Genomic DNA, 17652 nt, shown 5'->3' on the forward strand with positions numbered 1-17652 from the left:
CGTAAGGTACAGGAAACATGGCATCAAGACTCACTGAAGCTGAAAAAGGAAAACAACACGTAAGAAGCGAGCAAACTGGAAAAATTAGAAGAATCAAAGCTCCTAGTGTTGATAACTCAGTCCTCATCAAAGAAAATGCTCTGACGCTTATTGGAAGACTTACCAACCCCCAGGAGCAGAAGATATGGGCTCTCATCCCAGCTCTTCCACGCAAGTGGATCCTGAAAGGAAAAGTGACAGGGTCAGATCTAGGAAACAGTTGTTTTCAGTTTCGCTTCGAGCTAGAGGAAGACCTAAGAAGGGTACTTGACAACAGACCATACCATTTTGCCTATTGGATGGTCATACTCCAACGTTGGGAACCGGTCATCTCAAACACCTTCCCCTCTCAGATCCCGTTATGGATCAAAATCAAAGGTCTGCCACTTCACTTCTGGCATGATGATATGGTGGTCAGAGTAGGCCAAGATCTGGGGTTTTTAGAAAACCACGAGCTAACTAAGACAACAGCGAGAGTTCGAGTTCACATTGATGGTTTAAAACCTCTTATCAAAGAAGCAATTGTTGAATTTGATACAGGGGAGGAAAGCCTAATTACCTTAGAGTATGAGAAGCTGGAACTACACTGCTCTGTCTGTGCCTCGCTGCTACACACTAGAAGACTTTGTCCCATGAGAGCAGACGATGAGAGACGCAGCCCACAATACTCAAGACCCTCTCCAGACGAACGCATCCTCATCTCTACAGGAGCAACAACTCATAAGGATGAATCCAAAGATTTTAAGGAGAAGGAAAAGGAAACCTACCATCAACCTAACTTTAAGGCAAGAGTGGATAGACATGGAAATCCCTACGATGAGCGTGTTAGTACCAAACAGACACGAGTCCCCCCACCGATTAACGTCACAAGGGGTAGGGATTCAGACAGCCAAAACTGGAGGGCTAACTCAGCACAGGACGATACAGTATACTCTTCCCCACAGTATACTCAGAAGAGGCAGGCGTCGGTAAGAGTCCCACAGAGAGGAAAAGATCTGTTCCCTCAGAAAACTCAGGAGATATGGCGGCCTAAACTAGTTCCAGCTCCAGAAGATCCAACTAACCATGCGCAAAAACTCAGAGCAGCAGCTAAACAGAGTATTATTATCCCACAACAATGCGAGGAGCCTCGAGTACAAACAATGGATGAAGTCTTAGAAGACTTACATCAAACAACAAGGCAGTATCTAAGCTGTTCAGATCCTGTTGAAGCAGCTGCACGCAAGCAAAGAGTGATGCTGAGTGATGCTAGAGGTGATATGGAGAAGACAGCGGCTACAATATTGGCCGGTGAGGTGAGCCGTCGTCAAAGTACTTTTCAGCAGAATGGGCTGGATAGTAACCCAGTTACTCCCCCACCACTACAGAACTACTCCATACACGAACCTCTTCTACTGGAACCCGCAAACTCCTACAGCCCTCAAATAAGGGAGGATGATGATACTGGTCTGGACCCACATTTCAGAGATGCTGACTTAACTCCAAAAAAGACAAATGGAGGCCCTGCAAAATTGAAATCCATCATCGTTAGCCCTCCATCACCTCAAGTTGAGGATCAGCAACCATCACAGGAACTACAACAAGCTACTGAGAAAGAGGAAACGCTTTTAGAGTTCCAAAATAAAGTCAAGAGAAACTCCACGAAGAGTAAACAAGTACGTTCTCCAAGAGCTAGTCCTAACATCCTCCGTGGAGCAAGTTCAAAGAAAAGAAAACTCTCTCAACTACAGAACTCACCAGCAAGGGGAGGAGAACCCTCAAGAGGCACCACTACAGGGAAGAAAACCAAACCCACGATTTCAAAGAAAAACGCAGGGACTTCCCAACAGCCTTCAAACCCACCAATTCGATTGATTCCAGCAGTGACTAAGAAGAAATCGGATTTTCGGGTTCCTCCACCCCGGGCTCCTTAGTGATACTCAGCTGGAACTGTTGTGGGTTGGGGAATCCCTCAACAGTCCAGCGTCTGAAGGAGATCCATCGACGGAATGCTCCTGACATCTTCTTCCTCATGGAAACAAAGAACAACACCGAGATGATCAACAAGACCCTCCAATGGCTCCCACTGGATAATACATTTGCAGTTCCCCCTCATAGTCCAGGAGGAGGAGGGCTCTTTCTTATATGGAAACCTGACGTTCAACTCACAGTCAGAGAAAGCACAAAAGACTTTATTGATACTATCATTGTTGACAAGGGAGTTACCTTTCAAGTGACATTCGTCTATGGTGAACCAGATCATACGAAGAGATATGATGTTTGGCAACAGATATCCTCGCTTCAACCATCACCAGGAACTCCATGGTTTCTAACCGGAGACTTCAATGAGATCACCGATAATAGTGAGAAGTCTGGAGGCCCTGAAAGAGCAGAAGGCACGTTCTGTGCATTTAGATCATTCCTCTCACAAAACGACCTTTTTGATATCAAACATTATGGAAATTTTCTATCGTGGAGAGGAAACAGAAACTCACATGTGGTCCAATGTCGACTTGATAGAGCAATCAGTAATAGCGAATGGATGGATATCTTCCCATAAAGCCGCAGTCAATACTTGATGTTTGAAGGCTCGGATCATCGGCCCCTATTATCCTTCCTAGATACTACAAGAAAGAAAGGGAGAAAAATCTTCAGATTTGATAGGAGATTAAAGGATAATGTGGAGATAAAAGCTCTAGTTCAGAACGTGTGGGATGCTAACCCATACCTGGATGTAGAAGACCGCTTAAGCCTCTGTCGTAAAGAAATCTGCAAATGGAGTAAAGCCTTTCAAGAGAATAGTAGGAAGCACTTGGATCTCCTTAAATCCCAACTGGAGGCAGCTATGTCAAGTCTCACTCCCAACAATGACCTGATTCATCAGCTAAACATGAGTCTACTTCAAACTTATGTTAAAGAAGAGGAGTATTGGAGACAGAGGAGTAGACAACTCTGGTTAACTCTAGGAGATTCCAATACAGGCTACTTTCATGCTACTACTAAGGCACGAAAAGCGAAGAACAGGTTGACAGTTCTAGAGGATGAGGAGGAAGTACCTCATTTCGAGGAAGAGAAGATTGCCAAGCTTATATGTAAGTATTATGATCATCTCTTCATCTCTACCGACTATGATGGACATCAGACGGTTGAAGAAGCACTCTCCCCTTGTGTTACACCTGAAATAAATGAAGCTTTGATCAGAGATCCAACACCAATAGAGATAAAGGATGCATTATTTGCAATCCATCCTGATAAAGCACCTGGACCTGATGGCTTCTCAGCATGCTTCTTTCAAGCCAACTGGGATGTGGTAGGACCTGAGATAATCCGCGAAATCCAACAATTCTTCTCGTCTTGCAGTCTCAGACCTACACAAAACGTGACACACGTCAGGCTCGTTCCTAAAATCATAGGAGCTAAAAAGTGGCTGACTACAGGCCTATAGCGTTATGTAATGTGTTCTTCAAGATCATTTCGAAGCTGCTAGCACTACGCCTAAAGTCAGTTCTACACTTGATCATCTCAGAAAATCAGTCGGCCTTTATACCAGGGAGAGCTATATCAGACAATGTTCTGATAACACACGAGGTACTACACTATCTACAAAATTCTAAAGCGACAAAGAGATGCACAATGGCCGTCAAAACTGACATGTCCAAAGCCTACGATAGAGTTGAATGGAGGTTTATTGCACAAGTCCTAGAAAGGCTGGGTTTTCACGAGAAATGGATTAAACTGATTATGCAGTGCGTTACCACAGTGACATACTCCTACCTGATTAATGATACTGCCTACGGTTCAGTTACACCTAACAGAGGAATCAGACAGGGAGACCCATTATCCCCATATCTGTTCATCCTCTGTGGACAGGTACTTTCGGGTTTGTGCCAAAACGCAGAGAAAGAAGGTACCTTATTGGGAGTGCGCGTAGCAAGAGGCAGCCCTCGTGTCAATCATCTGCTCTTCGCAGATGATACTATGTTCTTCTGCTATACGACTCCAACAAGCTCCCAGAAACTGAAAAGCATCCTATGGGATTATGAGAAAGCTTCAGGACAGAAGATCAATGCTGATAAATCTTCGATCACGTTCTCATCAAAAACCCCTGCAGAAATAAAGAGTGAAGTGATGAATGCTCTAGGTATTAGTAAAGAAGGAGGTTCAGGTAAATACTTAGGATTACCTGAACACTTCGGGAGGAAGAAGAAGGATCTATTCACTAGCCTAGTTGATAAAATCAGACGAAGAGCCCAAAGCTGGTCCACGAAGAGACTCTCCAAAGCTGGTAAATTGACGATGCTGAAGGCAGTACTCTCAGCCATTCCCACCTACACTATGTCTTGTTTTGAGCTACCTGTCAGCCTGTGCAAAAGGATAAAGTCAGTTCTTTTACGCTTTTGGTGGGATACATCAGACGGTAATCGCAAAATGTGTTGGGTAGCATGGGATACTCTAACGATACCGAAAGCAGGAGGTGGACTAGGACTCAGAGATATACAGTTATTCAATCAAACCCTCCTAGCGAAACAGGCATGGAGGATTCTGACCAAGCCGGACAGTCTATTTGCTCGTGTACTACTAGGAAAGTATTGCCATAAAAAACACTTCCTAGATGCTACAGCACCTACTGCTTGCTCCCATGGATGGAGAAGCATTCTAAGTGGAAGAGATTTACTAAAAGAAGATCTAGGCAAGGCAATTGGTAATGGACAAACAACAAAACTCTGGAAAGATTCGTGGATTTCCTCTAAAGAACACATCAGACCTACGGACCTATTCCGGAAGAAGCACTAGACCTTACAGTGGCTGACCTTCTAACAACGGAGATGACTTGGAATAAACAAAGGATACAGGAGTTATTACCTCATGTGGCAACTGAGATCCAACTCATCCAGCCAAGTCTCTCAAAAACGGAGGATATCTACATTTGGCAACCTCTAACGTCAGGAGTCTACACGTCAAGGTCAGGATATTATGCGGCATCGATGAGAGGAAACGCCAGAGTCAGAGCGCCAAGGGAAGAATTTGATTGGATTAAGGATGTTTGGTCCTCAACCTGCTCACCAAAGATGAAATTATTTCTTTGGTCAGTAATCCAAAAGGCACTCCCACTTGGAGAGCAATTACAACAAAGAGGAATACGAGCAGATGCTGTGTGCTATAAATGCAAAGGAGTGGAATCAGCGATACATACCTTCTTTGAGTGCCCTTTTGCAAAAGAAGTATGGAATCTGGTCCCACTTAAACATGTAGTTCACCTAGCTACAGGAGGAAGCTTCAAAGATGCAATAGTGGCGTTCCGACAAGCGATCTGCCTTCCACCGACAGGAGCGTCCACCTTCATTCTCCCATGGATCTGCTGGACGATTTGGACCACCAGAAACCTTGCGCTTTTTGAGAAAAGATACCTATCCCCTGTGGAGGTGGTAACAAAAGGTCTCAGACTAGCCAGAGAATGGAGCTTCGCACAGATAAAGAAAGTGAGCACAATGAAACCGATACCTTCAGTGGCCCGATCGCTATGTCCTCCACCAGAAGAAACGACGGTAATGATAGGCAAGTCAGACGCGGCCTTTGATAGTATCACAAATCGAGCAGGTTTTGCTTGGATCTTCACAGATTCAACAGGTACCATAATAGGACAAGGCTCCACAACCCAGGACTTCATCGGATCTCCTCTAATTGCTGAAGCATTAGCGCTCCGATCAGCAGTTCTCTCCGCGTTGGACCACGAGATTTCACATCTCAAAATGTTCTCCGACAACAAAACGCTCATCAGAGCAATCTCAAACGACATGCAGGTCTCGGAAATCTTTGGTATCGTTAAAGACATCCAACAGATGACCTCTGCTTTTGTCGGCATAAACTTCTATCATCTTTCTCGTTTGCAAAACTGTGAAGCTGATCTCTTGGCTAAACAGGCTCTTCAAATTTCTGTGTAATGGACCCCTTTTAGGGGAAGACTTGGGACTGAGGCCTTTTATGATTAATGATTGAATGGTGTCACAAAAAAAAATAGCTCTATGAAAAAAAAACACAAGGACTGAAGGGCTCTCTCTCTAGTAAGTGGTTACTTAACAATCCACATCTAAAAGACCAAAACAGCAAAAACATTGTCGTTTAGCTTTTGAGGATGAATCAGAAAATACCAAACTCCGCCTTGTAAGAACAAAAAGATAAAAGAGTATAAAATTGGCAAGTGGCAACTCAATTTAACCATAGATGGTCTCTATAGGTCAGTGGCTAACTAACAAAGCAACGTTATGTAAAAATTATACATGTGATTGCGGAGACAACTCATGTGGTAAGAAAAGAAAAAAAAAACTACTCTTTGGGTAAAAATGTGTGATAGCCTCCATTTGCTCAAAATATTACAGTGAGAGACCATACGTTATTGTTCCAAAGATTCTGTATGAAAAATCAAAGACATAAAAATAAACCTATAAGTTTTCTTACTAAGAAAGATCCAGACCTAAGAAAGCATGTTCCCGACTTCGAACAATCGCTGATCAAATAAATTTAGTAAGGGAAGCATCAAGCATCCCATAAGAACTAGTATTTGTTTACGTACGTTATAACTTCAAATCTATACTATTATTTGAGAAGTAAATTTGCTTAGTTGTCATGTATTCCATGACTTTAGGTAATTTTGCTTATTTGTCATATTCTCCATAGTTTTAGGTAATTTTATTTATTTATTATATGCTTAATAATTATAATTAATAGTTTTGCTTATTTTTAATAATTTTAATTAAACATGTGATTTAAGATAATCACAATATTATAACATCTTATTTAGAATATATCATCTTATTTATAATTATTTTTGATATATGATGGTTGATTCTTATTTTGATGTTTTTAAGTAAAAGTTTAAGTTTTTTGCTTATTTGTCATATTTTCCATAGTTTTAAGTAATTCTGCTTATTTGTCATATGTTTAATAAATATAATTAATAATTTTACTTATTTTTATATTTTATTTAAAAATGTGATTTAAGATGATCACAATATTATAGCATCTTATTCAGGATATATCATCTCATTTATGATTATTTAACTTTTGGATATATGTTGGGTTAATTCTTATTTTGGTGTTTTTTTTGATTAAAGGCTCATTTTGGTATATGTTTCAGATTGATACTAAATATTAATTGATATAAGAGATGTATATTTGGTGCATCCATATTTGATAGTGTTGGTTCATTATTTCATTATCCGTAAATGATTATCTGTAAAATATAATATTTGACTCTACTTATCATAATAATAATATATAAGTGCTAACACAAGGAAAACTATCTACGATGCAGAATCTATTTTATTATTTAAACCGACTCTATTACCAAATCTATGTAAATATATATATTATTTTAGTTTTTCTGATTTAATATATTTCCCATAATTTTAGATTTAATCATAGTTTATGTTTAATTATAGTCTTAGTAAATAATTTTAGTGATTTAATCATTATCTTGAGAATAATTAAAATAATTATAACGATAGTATCATATTTAAATTTATATTATATTTACTTTAGTAATATTAAAATATCATCTATATATTTATATTATATTTTGTTTAGTAATATTGACCCGGCTCTATTATATATATATATATATATATATATATATATATATATATATACATCTCACATAACATAATATAAATCATCTATCTTGTAAAATTAACATTTTAGGAAATAAAAATTACTCATTGTTATAATTTTGAAAAATTGGCAAAGAATTCAAAAATATTTATAATATTATTTGCGAAGTAATTTTTTTTCTTTCATGATAAAAATTAGAGCATTTAAAATCTTTATTACCCTTAATAAATAATTAGATTAGTTAATAGTATATAATTATCCATAAATTAAAAAAAAGAATTTCATTAATAACTTGCATCATAATATTTTAAAATATATATAAATATCTGTATATAGTTTTTATGTATATATATGAATGTTTTCACGTTTATTTTATGTAATTAAGATATTTTATTAAAATAAAACACTTTATCTTATATAAGGGATAATATGTATTTAACAATTCAAAAGCATGAAAATAATTTATGCTAATGGGTTTTTGAAAATTTATTCAAATGATATTTAATATTTATAAATTTTTGAATTTTTTTAAACCCGCAAGTGCGGGCAAAACACCTAGTACTGTATATAATAATATTACAGATACCAAAACCTCTGTTGGAACTAAAGGGTTAGCGCCTACGACGTCGTTTGCTGTCTTTAATCAGTTCTAAATCGATTGATTCGATTCATCTTTGGATCCCCTGAGAACAGAAAGAGAAACCTGAAACAACGAAAGCTTCGGCAAATAGGAAAAAAAAATGGCAGGAAGATTGAGCGGTGTGGCCTCACGAATCATGGGTGGAAACGGCATCGTAGCCCGATCCGCCGCCTCTTCTCTCCGTCAGCGCGCTGGCATGGGTCTCCCCGTGGGCAAGCACATCGTCCCCGATAAGCCTGTGAGTCAGTCAAACTCAAATCTCTCTTACGATTCTTTCTAACTAAAACTCGTTATCGGTTTTTGAGACTCTTTTCCAATTGATTTTGATTTCTCAGCTTTCGGTTAACGACGAGCTGATGTGGGACAACGGGACTGCGTTTCCAGAGCCTTGCATAGATCGGATTGCTGATACCGTTGGGAAGGTGGGTTTAGGTTTTTTTTTCGAATTGTTTTTTTTTTTTACGGCTTGAAATCGAATTGTTTTAAGAGTGGTTGATGTTTTGGATATGGATTGGAACAGTATGAAGCATTGGGATGGTTGTGTGGCGGTTTAGGGTTCTTTGCTACTCTTGGTTTGCTCGCTGTTGTGAACGATAAGGCTTCCAAGGTTCCTTTTGTAAGTTAAAATGTTTTCAACTTTCTATGTAGTTTATGTTCTCATGGTTTTACTATATAATGTTATCCTCTGCTGCTCTTAGTTCGATTCATCAAACAACACTGTCGTCTCCGCTGTACATAATATGAAATATAGACATGGAGTAGGCTTATTCACCAAAGGCTATTCAGTTAAAAGAATGTTCTTTTCTTCAGCTGCTGAATGCAGCAATCAATATTCAGCTTTTGATTTTTGCTTGTTTATGATCGACAAATCAATTCTTGTTGTTTGCTATTGCTTCTGGCCAAAGTATTGGAAGACATGGATCTTTTAGACACGTTGTTTTCATCGTCGTTTCTTTATTGAGGGATCATGTACAGTGTTATTAGGAACAGTTGAAAGAAACACACATTGGTTCTTGGGAACTCTTGTACATGCTTAAGCTCATACGCGGGTCAAATAATATTGAAGCGTCTAGTTAAGAGTATTAGCAGTTATAATCAATGTTTCAGTTCTCTTAGCGGCCACTGGCCAACGATCATAGATTAGTGGCCACTGGCCAACTATCATAAAACTTGTATCAAAGGCTATACTATGATGATTTTTTCTTTTTTTTTTGAAATATTTCGAGTTATAGAAGCTGAACAGAATTCTAGGACTAGGGCTAAGAAGTTGCTCTTTGTTTTCTTTTGTCTAGACATCAGATGAACTGCTACTGTTGTTCTCTAGTTTGTCATCTTTCTCCTCGTGTATTTTTTTCTTATCATTGTGCTACTTGTTATTCCATTTAATGATAATCTTTTACTATGTTGTTGCTGCAGACACCACGAGTGTATCCGTATGATAACCTGAGAGTGGAGCTTGGAGGAGAGCCGTAGAAGAGACCTATCAAGTGATCTACTTAATCAAAACTCAAGCAGTTTTTCTTCACTGCTTTGTTCTACAAAAATGTTTTAATTTCCTCCTCAGAACGTGAAGACAAAACGAATAAAAGAGACTTGCGTTTTTCATTTACATGTGCTGTCCCTGTTATTAACAGTGACCAATTTGAGTGATTCATAAGACTAATAAGACATCTGTTTTCAATAAATCTGAAACTCTGTTCGGTTGTGTCTACACAAGTGAACACAAAGCAGTAGCGACATGTGTAATACTAAGCTTTAGCCTTGGATGACTCCAAACAATGATGGCTAAAGAAATAGGAAAGAAGACTTAAGACAGAAATAGAAAGTTACTGAACGTGGCATGTGTGAGTGGGGAGCATTGAGAGGGACTTGAACTAGCATGTCACCGTTTTGGATTTTCCAAAAATATTGGAAAAAAATTGGTGTTAATCATTACGTATTAGGTATTTATTTCCTCCTTTTTGTATGATTTCATGTCTTATACGCATAACGTTCGTTTATTTATGCCTCTGTATTCGTTTACCCTGATCATTTATCTATCCAAAAAATCAAAACTCATCACGACAAGTCGGTTTGGAAAGACAATTTGTATTGCGCCTATATAATCAGACAAATAACTTACGGGTAAAACTTCATTTCGTGAATGAATGGTGTGACGGCCTTTATATTATACATAGAAAGTAGACTTCAAACATATACAATAGAATAATTCGAAATGTTTTTAGTGTGGGATAATGAGTTGGATTTGGCTTTAGACAAAAATACAAGTCTAATTGTGACAACTAACTTACGGGGTTACGTTTGGAGACCACATATATTCTACACCTCAGCTGATTAAACCTAGTTTGAAGATAATCATTCGTATATATTTGACTATTAAGAGGTGGAATCGAAGACAGCCCACATGACATGAGTCATTAGACTCATTACCCATTAGGTATGATCACTTTCGATCTTTCAAATATTCCATTTGAGTCTTAGTTTCACTAATCTGATTTGCCTACGTGTTATCTTCATTCTTGCCCTTCTTCTCCATGATTGTTTGGACCTCGACAAAACTAAATCATTATTATTCGTCCGACACACCCCTCTCTCATTATCAAAGCCGGTCTACACCGAATGAAACATTCGTTTTTACCTTCAAATTTTTGTAACTAATATATATATTGAGGTTTGGTGGTCCCTAAATTATTATTTTTGAAAATAGTAAGATCTGTATATTAAAATGTTTATCACCCACAAAAGTACTCATCATGTTATACACTTTATATATGCAATCAGGAATAATTCTTAAGTCTTCATTTTATTGGACTAATTGATATAGCAAAACTCATCATACCTAATATAATATACATACATATGTATGTACTTACTTTTAGACCGAGTGAATATATATCTCTTAGGCAGAATTAATAGACAAAGAAAAATGTCTTACCCTTCAATGATTCTAAGTTCTAACATATGAATATTTGACCCAAAATAAGTTCCGTTATCTATTTTTTGTATTTAGTAATTACAAAAAAAATGGAGAAAAAGGCCAAGAAAGAGGAAGGTATGAACCAGGGAAGTTGGGCTCTGGCGGATTACCAAAGGCTGCACTTCTTAACGTGTCCTACTCTACCTCGACTCTTGCCAACTGTTTGGCTCTTCCTTCTTCCTTTTTTTGAAAATTATCTCTTCCTTCTTCCTCCTTTGTTCGTTTGTAAACATTTTCATAACCTCTTCACAATTAAAATTAAAACATTATTTGCTTCGTACCTAGTACTGTTAAAATTACTTCCATATCATGGATATTTTATAATAAAAGAGACTAAGAATCAAACTACAACAAAGTTTACCCGCAACTCTTTGAATTGATTCTTTATTTTCCTATATCAGTATATAATTATGATTAAGTAGCAGTAAACTGTCATGTCATGCTTACTTGTAATCTTCATCTCTACTGTTCTTTTGGGTCATCAGATTCCAGATTTTACAAGCCATCACAGTTGGCCACTTGTAAATTACTTAGTCCCCATCATTTATGGGTCCATGATATATTATAGTACAGAAAAAATAATTATAAAACTAACTTCCATATATAATTCAATCATATTCACTTCAAAATAAAATAACGACCTTTCTTTGTATTTATTTACCCATTATCCAACAATACGATTTTGTCTTCTTAGAGAAAGCACCGTCTCTTTTCATTATTGCGACCCTCGTTATATTATTCATGAAATTAATTGAAATAACCAGCACATATTGGTGATATATGCACGCTGGAAAACATTTTTGTTTCATGTACAACATTTTACATGAAAAAAACAAACCGAACACGATCCTATATGACCATACAAATTAATTCTATAATATAAACCTACATTCGTTTTTTTACCGAACACATTATAAAAATTAAATAAATCTTATTATAAAAAGGCCCCTTCTCTTCTTACATCTATCTATTTCTTTTATCCCCTTCCTCTAAAACCGGAGTTAACACAATGAACGGTGATCATGTCTCCGTTGCAGACTCCGACGATATGAAATCACCGCTCTTGCCGGTCGTCCATAATGACGAGCCAACAGAAAACAAAACGGTGGGGCAACATCTCCGGACAATATTCACGCCGAATAATTGTTACATCGCTCTTGGTCCTCTTCTTTGCGCCGTCGTGTGTCTATGCGTAAGGCTCGGCGGAGATGATACGATGAGGGCCAGGAACATGCTTGGCGTTCTTGTCTGGATATTCGAGTGGTGGTTGACGGAGGCCGTTCCGATGCCTATCACATCCATGTCGCCACTTTTCCTATTCCCTCTCTTCGGAATCACGCCGGCGGATGACGTGGCAAGTTCTTACATGGATGACGTCATCGCCCTTGTCCTGGGCAGCTTCATTCTCGCTCTCGCCGTCGAACACTATAATATCCACCGTCGTCTCGCCCTTAACGTGAGTCGTTTTATCTCTTTGTTTAATTTCTTTATCTTTTTTCTCTCTCATATTTTCATGGAATATTTTGTCTTTTTTAGTTTTCTTAAGCATCGTTTTTAAATGGTTGATTCACCTTTTCATGTGTTAGAAAAAATAATATGTTTTTATATATTTTGATTATTTTAAGGTGGTACAATCTGGATGAGCCATGTATCCATGTGTAGTTAGGGATTCTGATCCTAGTAAATAGTATTTAACTAATCAGATGATTTTGCGTGGGTCCACGAATGAGTTGATTATACAACTTTGAATCTTTGATCATTATGTGGAGAACTTTCAACTGAATCCCCACTTATTAAACTAAACGGCAGTGGTCTATTTATATATAAAAAGGATGGGATGCAGATAATTGTAGATGTATTCAAGAAATGTTTATATAAATTTTGTTCTACATGGTACAAGTCTGATAAATTCAACATATGAAAATTAAGTGGCGCTATTTTTTAAGTTGGAAACACTTTTCATATTTCCAATTTAAAAATTCCTGCCACTTAATTTTTATATACATCATTTCTGTACTTTTATACTGTGTAAAATCTTTTAATTAATGGCCTAGGCAAATCCATATATCATAGTGTTCAATAAGTCCTGCATATTGAGACAAGGGTTAGCAACTTGCAACTATGATCATCAACAGTCCATACTATGATATATCCTAATTAATTAGATCGCAGTTTAAATAAATAAATAAATAAGACACCACATATCTGATAATGATTATTCTTATTCGTAAAGATAACTATGGTGTTCTGCGTGGAGCCTCTAAACGCGCCACTGCTACTTCTTGGCATCTGCGCAACGACGGCGTTCGTGAGTATGTGGATGCACAACGTGGCGGCTACTGTCATGATGATGCCAGTCGCTACAGGGATACTTCAAAGACTGCCCTCTTCATCAGTAATGGTGCATCCTGCGGTGGGGAAGTTTTGCAAGGCGGTGGTGCTCGGTGTGATATACTCGGCATCAATTGGTGGAATGAGCACACTGACAGGAACAGGTGTGAATCTGATACTTGTCGGGATGTGGAAAAGCTATTTCCCGGAGGGTAATCCAATCAGTTTCAGCCAATGGTTCTTCTTTGGTTTCCCGTTAGCTTTGTGCATATTCTTGGTCCTTTGGGGTATTCTATGTGTGTTGTATTGTCCTAAAGGATCAGGGAAAGCTCTCTCTCCTTATCTTCATAAATCTCATCTTCGTAGAGAGCTTGAGATGTTAGGACCAATGAGTTTCGCTGAAAAGATGGTCTTGTCTGTATTTGGTGGGTTGGTTTTGTTGTGGATGACAAGAAATATAACACAAGATATCCCCGGCTGGGGTAGCCTGTTCCACGGTCGGGCCGGGGATGGAACGGTGAGTGTGATGATGGCTACACTGCTGTTTATAATCCCAAACAAAATTAAAAAAGGAGAGAAGCTAATGGATTGGGGTAAATGCAAGAAACTCCCGTGGAACATAGTGTTATTATTAGGAGCTGGATTCGCTATAGCTGATGGAGTACGCTCCAGTGGCTTAGCTGAAGTCTTATCCAAAGGTCTAGTGTTTCTTGAAACAGCTCCTTATTGGGCCATTGCTCCAACCGTTTGCCTCATCGCTGCTACCATCACTGAGTTCACTTCAAACAACGCAACTACTACTTTGTTGGTTCCCTTACTCATAGAGATTGCAAAGACAATGGGTATCCATCCTCTGCTCCTTATGGTCCCTGGTGCCATAGGAGCTCAGTTTGCTTTCTTGCTGCCCACGGGAACACCCTCTAATGTCGTAGGATTCACGACAGGGCATATTGAGATCAAAGACATGATTAAGACAGGATTGCCTCTAAAGATCGCAGGAACCGCCTTTCTCTCTGTCTTGATGCCAACCCTTGGTATACTTCATTTTACGATCATATATAATATAATAGTCACCTTCTTTATAATGCAGTTTGAATTATAGTTGCTTATCTATATGTTGCATGGCAGGGGCTTACGTTTTCGCAACAAAAGGATGAGTTTAGTTCGTGGGTTGAAGCACAAGACCACAAACACTATTGATTCATTGTACTATATTCTTACAAGGGGGCATCAAGATATGTCAATCACACCGGGGAAATTTAAATGTGGTACGTCAACAAACCGGCCCATTTTTGTAACCTGCTAGATTATAGTTTCCGGTACGATTGTTTTCTTTTGGGCCTACAATCTACCGGTAAATTTGGTCCTTTTTTGTGTATATATATTGAGAACAGTTATTTATATATAATTATGGGTATTGCAAAAACTCGTAATAGTCTAGTGTCAATTTATTCATTGTCCTACTCGTTAATGATTCCGCCACATCACTGTTCAGCATGACTTCTTCTGTTTTCGCGTTGCTACAAACACAAGAAAGAAGAAAAGAAAAGGATCATGCCTTGTTTACATCAACAATTGTATGTCCTGCTTGTATTAGTTTTATCCGTTACACCATTTATGTTATTTATTTGTCCTTTGATATATAGTTGTGTATTAATTAAACTATTAGTTAATATGATTGTCTTTTTTTTGAGAAAAGTTAATATGATTGTCATTATATTATATCCTTTTGTGTATTTATTTTTTGTAGGTAGTAGTTGGCCATTGCAAAATTCACACAAATGAAATCCAGTTTATATATAAAGAGTGGTACTCCTTACTCCATATATAGCCTTGGTTTGTATATATTTAGGCTGTATTCCAAAACAGAATATATATTACCTAATGTCAGGAAATCCATGAGTTAAATTTTAAATTCTGATATGATAAACTACACTTCAATATATACTCAACCTTCTGTGGAAGCATCTTTGGTCCAGTGATTTGACTAATGGTTCAATTGCTTCTACATTCGGAGGTCTAAAGTTCAAACCCCAGAAAATATCAAATTATGCAGATTATGGAGAAACAAGTTACAAGAGATCTCCAACTTGGTGCATGGTGTACCATCGAACATGGATCTCATAGGACAGCTCAGAGTGGTGCAGTCATGCGTGTATTCTCATAAGATGGTAGAATTGTCGGCTGTAGAATCGTCTTTGTAATAGCATAATTAATCGATAATAATCGATCATGACGTTAAAAAAAATATATACTCAACCTTCTTAGAATATAATTGTGAGTATTAAAAAATACATTCTTTATTGCTTTTCTAACTTTTTAATATCTTTTATGTGTGATAAAAATACATTTGTTTCATTGTGTGTCTTGTAAATGTGTAACGTATTCATGAATTTAATGTTCTAAAAAAACTTATGGTGGCAAGTTCCAAAATGGCAAAAAATTGTAATTTATGACTGAAAGATAAATATGGTTACAAAACAAAAGGTTAAAAGATAAATTCAGAACCCAACTTTTTAAAATAAATCAAACTTATTTAAATGTATTTTCATAAATTTATTAAAATATTCTTATATTACTCCCTCCGTTTAAAATAAATGTCGTTTTATGATTTCTATGTAAAATTTATTAATAAGATTCTTTTATTTATTTTTCTATTAGTTGAAATATAGTTAGATGTATTGGTACTGATATTTTTATTTTGAAAATGTACAAAATTAAATGTTTTCTTAATCTATGTATATGAACCTAAAAAGACAACTAAATTGAAATGGAGGGAGTAACATCTTTACCTCACTTGTGCCATATTAATCTGCACCACAAGTGGTAGGTCTCTACTATAAAGAACCCTGAAAACCTCCTTGCCATTTCCAATTCGACGATTCAAACTTCAAAGCATAATAAATGAATAGTAAAACAAACTTCTTCCTTCTTCTACTGCTCTCTCTCGTCCTTTTCCCTCTTTACGCGTTTGCAGCGGCCCGTGTGAGCGGATGGAGGCCCATCAGCAATGTTAAGGACCCTCACGTTGTAGAGATCGGTGAATTTGCTGTCTCTGAGTACGACAAGCAGATCAAGTTTGGACTCAAGTTCGTGGCGGTTGTTAGCGGAGAGTCTCAAGTAGTTGCAGGTGCTAATTACCGGCTTATTGTAACCGTGGATGGCGGCCTACGCGTAGCCGAAGCTGATGCGAGCAAAAAGTACGAGGCAATTGTATGGGAGAAACCGTGGATCAAATCGATGAATCTCACTTTTTTCAAGCCCTTCGTTTAATGGTCGTTTCTCTCTGAGTTTTTCATGTAATAGATCTTAAAAAAGAGCAATAAAAAAGGAATTAATGTCAGTTTCTGTAGTATATCTGGTTTTGAAGTCTCTTGTTGTTATGGCAAAGAACGAGTTACGAGTGTGATGCAGATGAAGAAATGGTTAGTAACTTAGTATAATTGATTGAACAAGTGTCGATTGACACATCCGCTACATATGCCCGCTAATATGCTGTCTAGATTATGGAGTCACAAGACCGTTGAGAGATGATATCACCAAATTGAATTATTGGATATCATTTTGTGAAAAAATATCACAAGGAGTCAAGGAGACACAAGAGAACATGTGATGTGAATATGTGATCATGTGAGGGGAAGTGTTGAAGGTGTAAAGCGAACATGTCATTTGTCTTTTGGTCCACTAGGTCAATTAATGTGACCAGTATTTTTTTTTTTTTTTTGCTAAGATAATCTGACCAATATTTAAATTATTCAAGGGAATTAAAATGTATAACCATACAAAAATTATAATTCACCAAATAACCATATGGTCAGAATATGCAATACATTTTTTTGTGCAACAGGATATGCAATAAATTATTATGTAATATTACTATATTTATCCATAAACAATCTCATCTTTTGATTCATTTTTTTCTTTTCTTTTTTTTTTCTCTTCTCATTTAATATGATATATATTTTATTTATCAGTATAATTTAGCAAAATAAAAATATCAGAATAAATCATACATATTTCTTAGATATATTGTATTTTGAATTTTTTTCAAACGGATATTAGTTCTTTTAAAAATATA

The 17652-nt window shown here is 37.1% G+C and overlaps 4 protein-coding genes across 7 annotated transcripts; all 4 read left to right on the forward strand.

The window, feature by feature from the left end:
• Positions 1 to 17: 17 nt before the first annotated feature.
• On the forward strand, positions 18 to 1952 carry LOC108808025 (uncharacterized). Its single transcript, XM_018580230.1, has one exon. It carries the CDS (start codon positions 18 to 20, stop codon positions 1950 to 1952), a length of 1935 nt encoding a protein of 644 aa, XP_018435732.1.
• A 6336-nt stretch (positions 1953 to 8288) lies between these two features.
• Positions 8289 to 9951, forward strand: LOC108811499 (NADH dehydrogenase [ubiquinone] 1 beta subcomplex subunit 8, mitochondrial). Its single transcript, XM_018583549.2, has 4 exons — positions 8289 to 8504; positions 8602 to 8688; positions 8787 to 8882; positions 9683 to 9951. The coding sequence occupies exons 1-4, from the start codon at positions 8367 to 8369 to the stop codon at positions 9737 to 9739; spliced, it is 378 nt and encodes a 125-aa protein (XP_018439051.1). The 5' UTR covers positions 8289 to 8366; the 3' UTR covers positions 9740 to 9951.
• A 2256-nt stretch (positions 9952 to 12207) lies between these two features.
• Positions 12208 to 15608, forward strand: LOC108808882 (tonoplast dicarboxylate transporter). Of its 4 annotated transcripts, XR_001942746.2 has the most exons (5): positions 12208 to 12699; positions 13477 to 14608; positions 14703 to 14842; positions 15070 to 15151; positions 15325 to 15608. XR_001942746.2 is itself a non-coding variant. In XM_018580977.2 (3 exons), the coding sequence occupies exons 1-3, from the start codon at positions 12253 to 12255 to the stop codon at positions 14729 to 14731; spliced, it is 1608 nt and encodes a 535-aa protein (XP_018436479.2). In that variant the 5' UTR covers positions 12208 to 12252; the 3' UTR covers positions 14732 to 15040. The 4 variants fall into 4 exon arrangements, 1 of the variants encoding a protein (XP_018436479.2); XR_001942747.2 differs by lacking the exon at positions 15070 to 15151 and having other exon boundaries at positions 15325 to 15604; XR_001942745.2 differs by lacking the exon at positions 15325 to 15608 and having other exon boundaries at positions 15070 to 15214.
• A 712-nt stretch (positions 15609 to 16320) lies between these two features.
• LOC130497069 (cysteine proteinase inhibitor 5-like) lies at positions 16321 to 16917 on the forward strand. The gene has a single exon (XM_056989946.1). The coding sequence runs from the start codon at positions 16479 to 16481 to the stop codon at positions 16845 to 16847; it is 369 nt and encodes a 122-aa protein (XP_056845926.1). The 5' UTR covers positions 16321 to 16478; the 3' UTR covers positions 16848 to 16917.
• The last annotated feature ends 735 nt before the right edge of the window (positions 16918 to 17652 follow it).

The sequence above is a fragment of the Raphanus sativus genome, chromosome 6 (assembly GCF_000801105.2).
Source record: "Raphanus sativus cultivar WK10039 chromosome 6, ASM80110v3, whole genome shotgun sequence".
Lineage (NCBI taxonomy): Eukaryota > Viridiplantae > Streptophyta > Magnoliopsida > Brassicales > Brassicaceae > Raphanus > Raphanus sativus.

What these genes read in the sequence shown, in the direction of transcription:
- LOC108808025 (XM_018580230.1), top strand. Translation starts at nt 18, where the DNA reads ATGGCATCAAGACTCACTGAAGCTGAAAAAGGAAAACAACACGTAAGA.
- LOC108811499 (XM_018583549.2), top strand. Translation starts at nt 8,367, where the DNA reads ATGGCAGGAAGATTGAGCGGTGTGGCCTCACGAATCATGGGTGGAAAC. An exon ending in TTGCTGATACCGTTGGGAAG is followed by an intron (nt 8,689 to 8,786) that starts GTGGGTTTAGGT and finishes GGATTGGAACAG; the next exon opens with TATGAAGCATTGGGATGGTT. An exon ending in AGGCTTCCAAGGTTCCTTTT is followed by an intron (nt 8,883 to 9,682) that starts GTAAGTTAAAAT and finishes TTGTTGCTGCAG; the next exon opens with ACACCACGAGTGTATCCGTA.
- LOC108808882 (XM_018580977.2), top strand. Translation starts at nt 12,253, where the DNA reads ATGAACGGTGATCATGTCTCCGTTGCAGACTCCGACGATATGAAATCA. An exon ending in ACCGTCGTCTCGCCCTTAAC is followed by an intron (nt 12,700 to 13,476) that starts GTGAGTCGTTTT and finishes TTATTCGTAAAG; the next exon opens with ATAACTATGGTGTTCTGCGT. An exon ending in TGTCTTGATGCCAACCCTTG is followed by an intron (nt 14,609 to 14,702) that starts GTATACTTCATT and finishes GTTGCATGGCAG; the next exon opens with GGGCTTACGTTTTCGCAACA.
- LOC130497069 (XM_056989946.1), top strand. Translation starts at nt 16,479, where the DNA reads ATGAATAGTAAAACAAACTTCTTCCTTCTTCTACTGCTCTCTCTCGTC.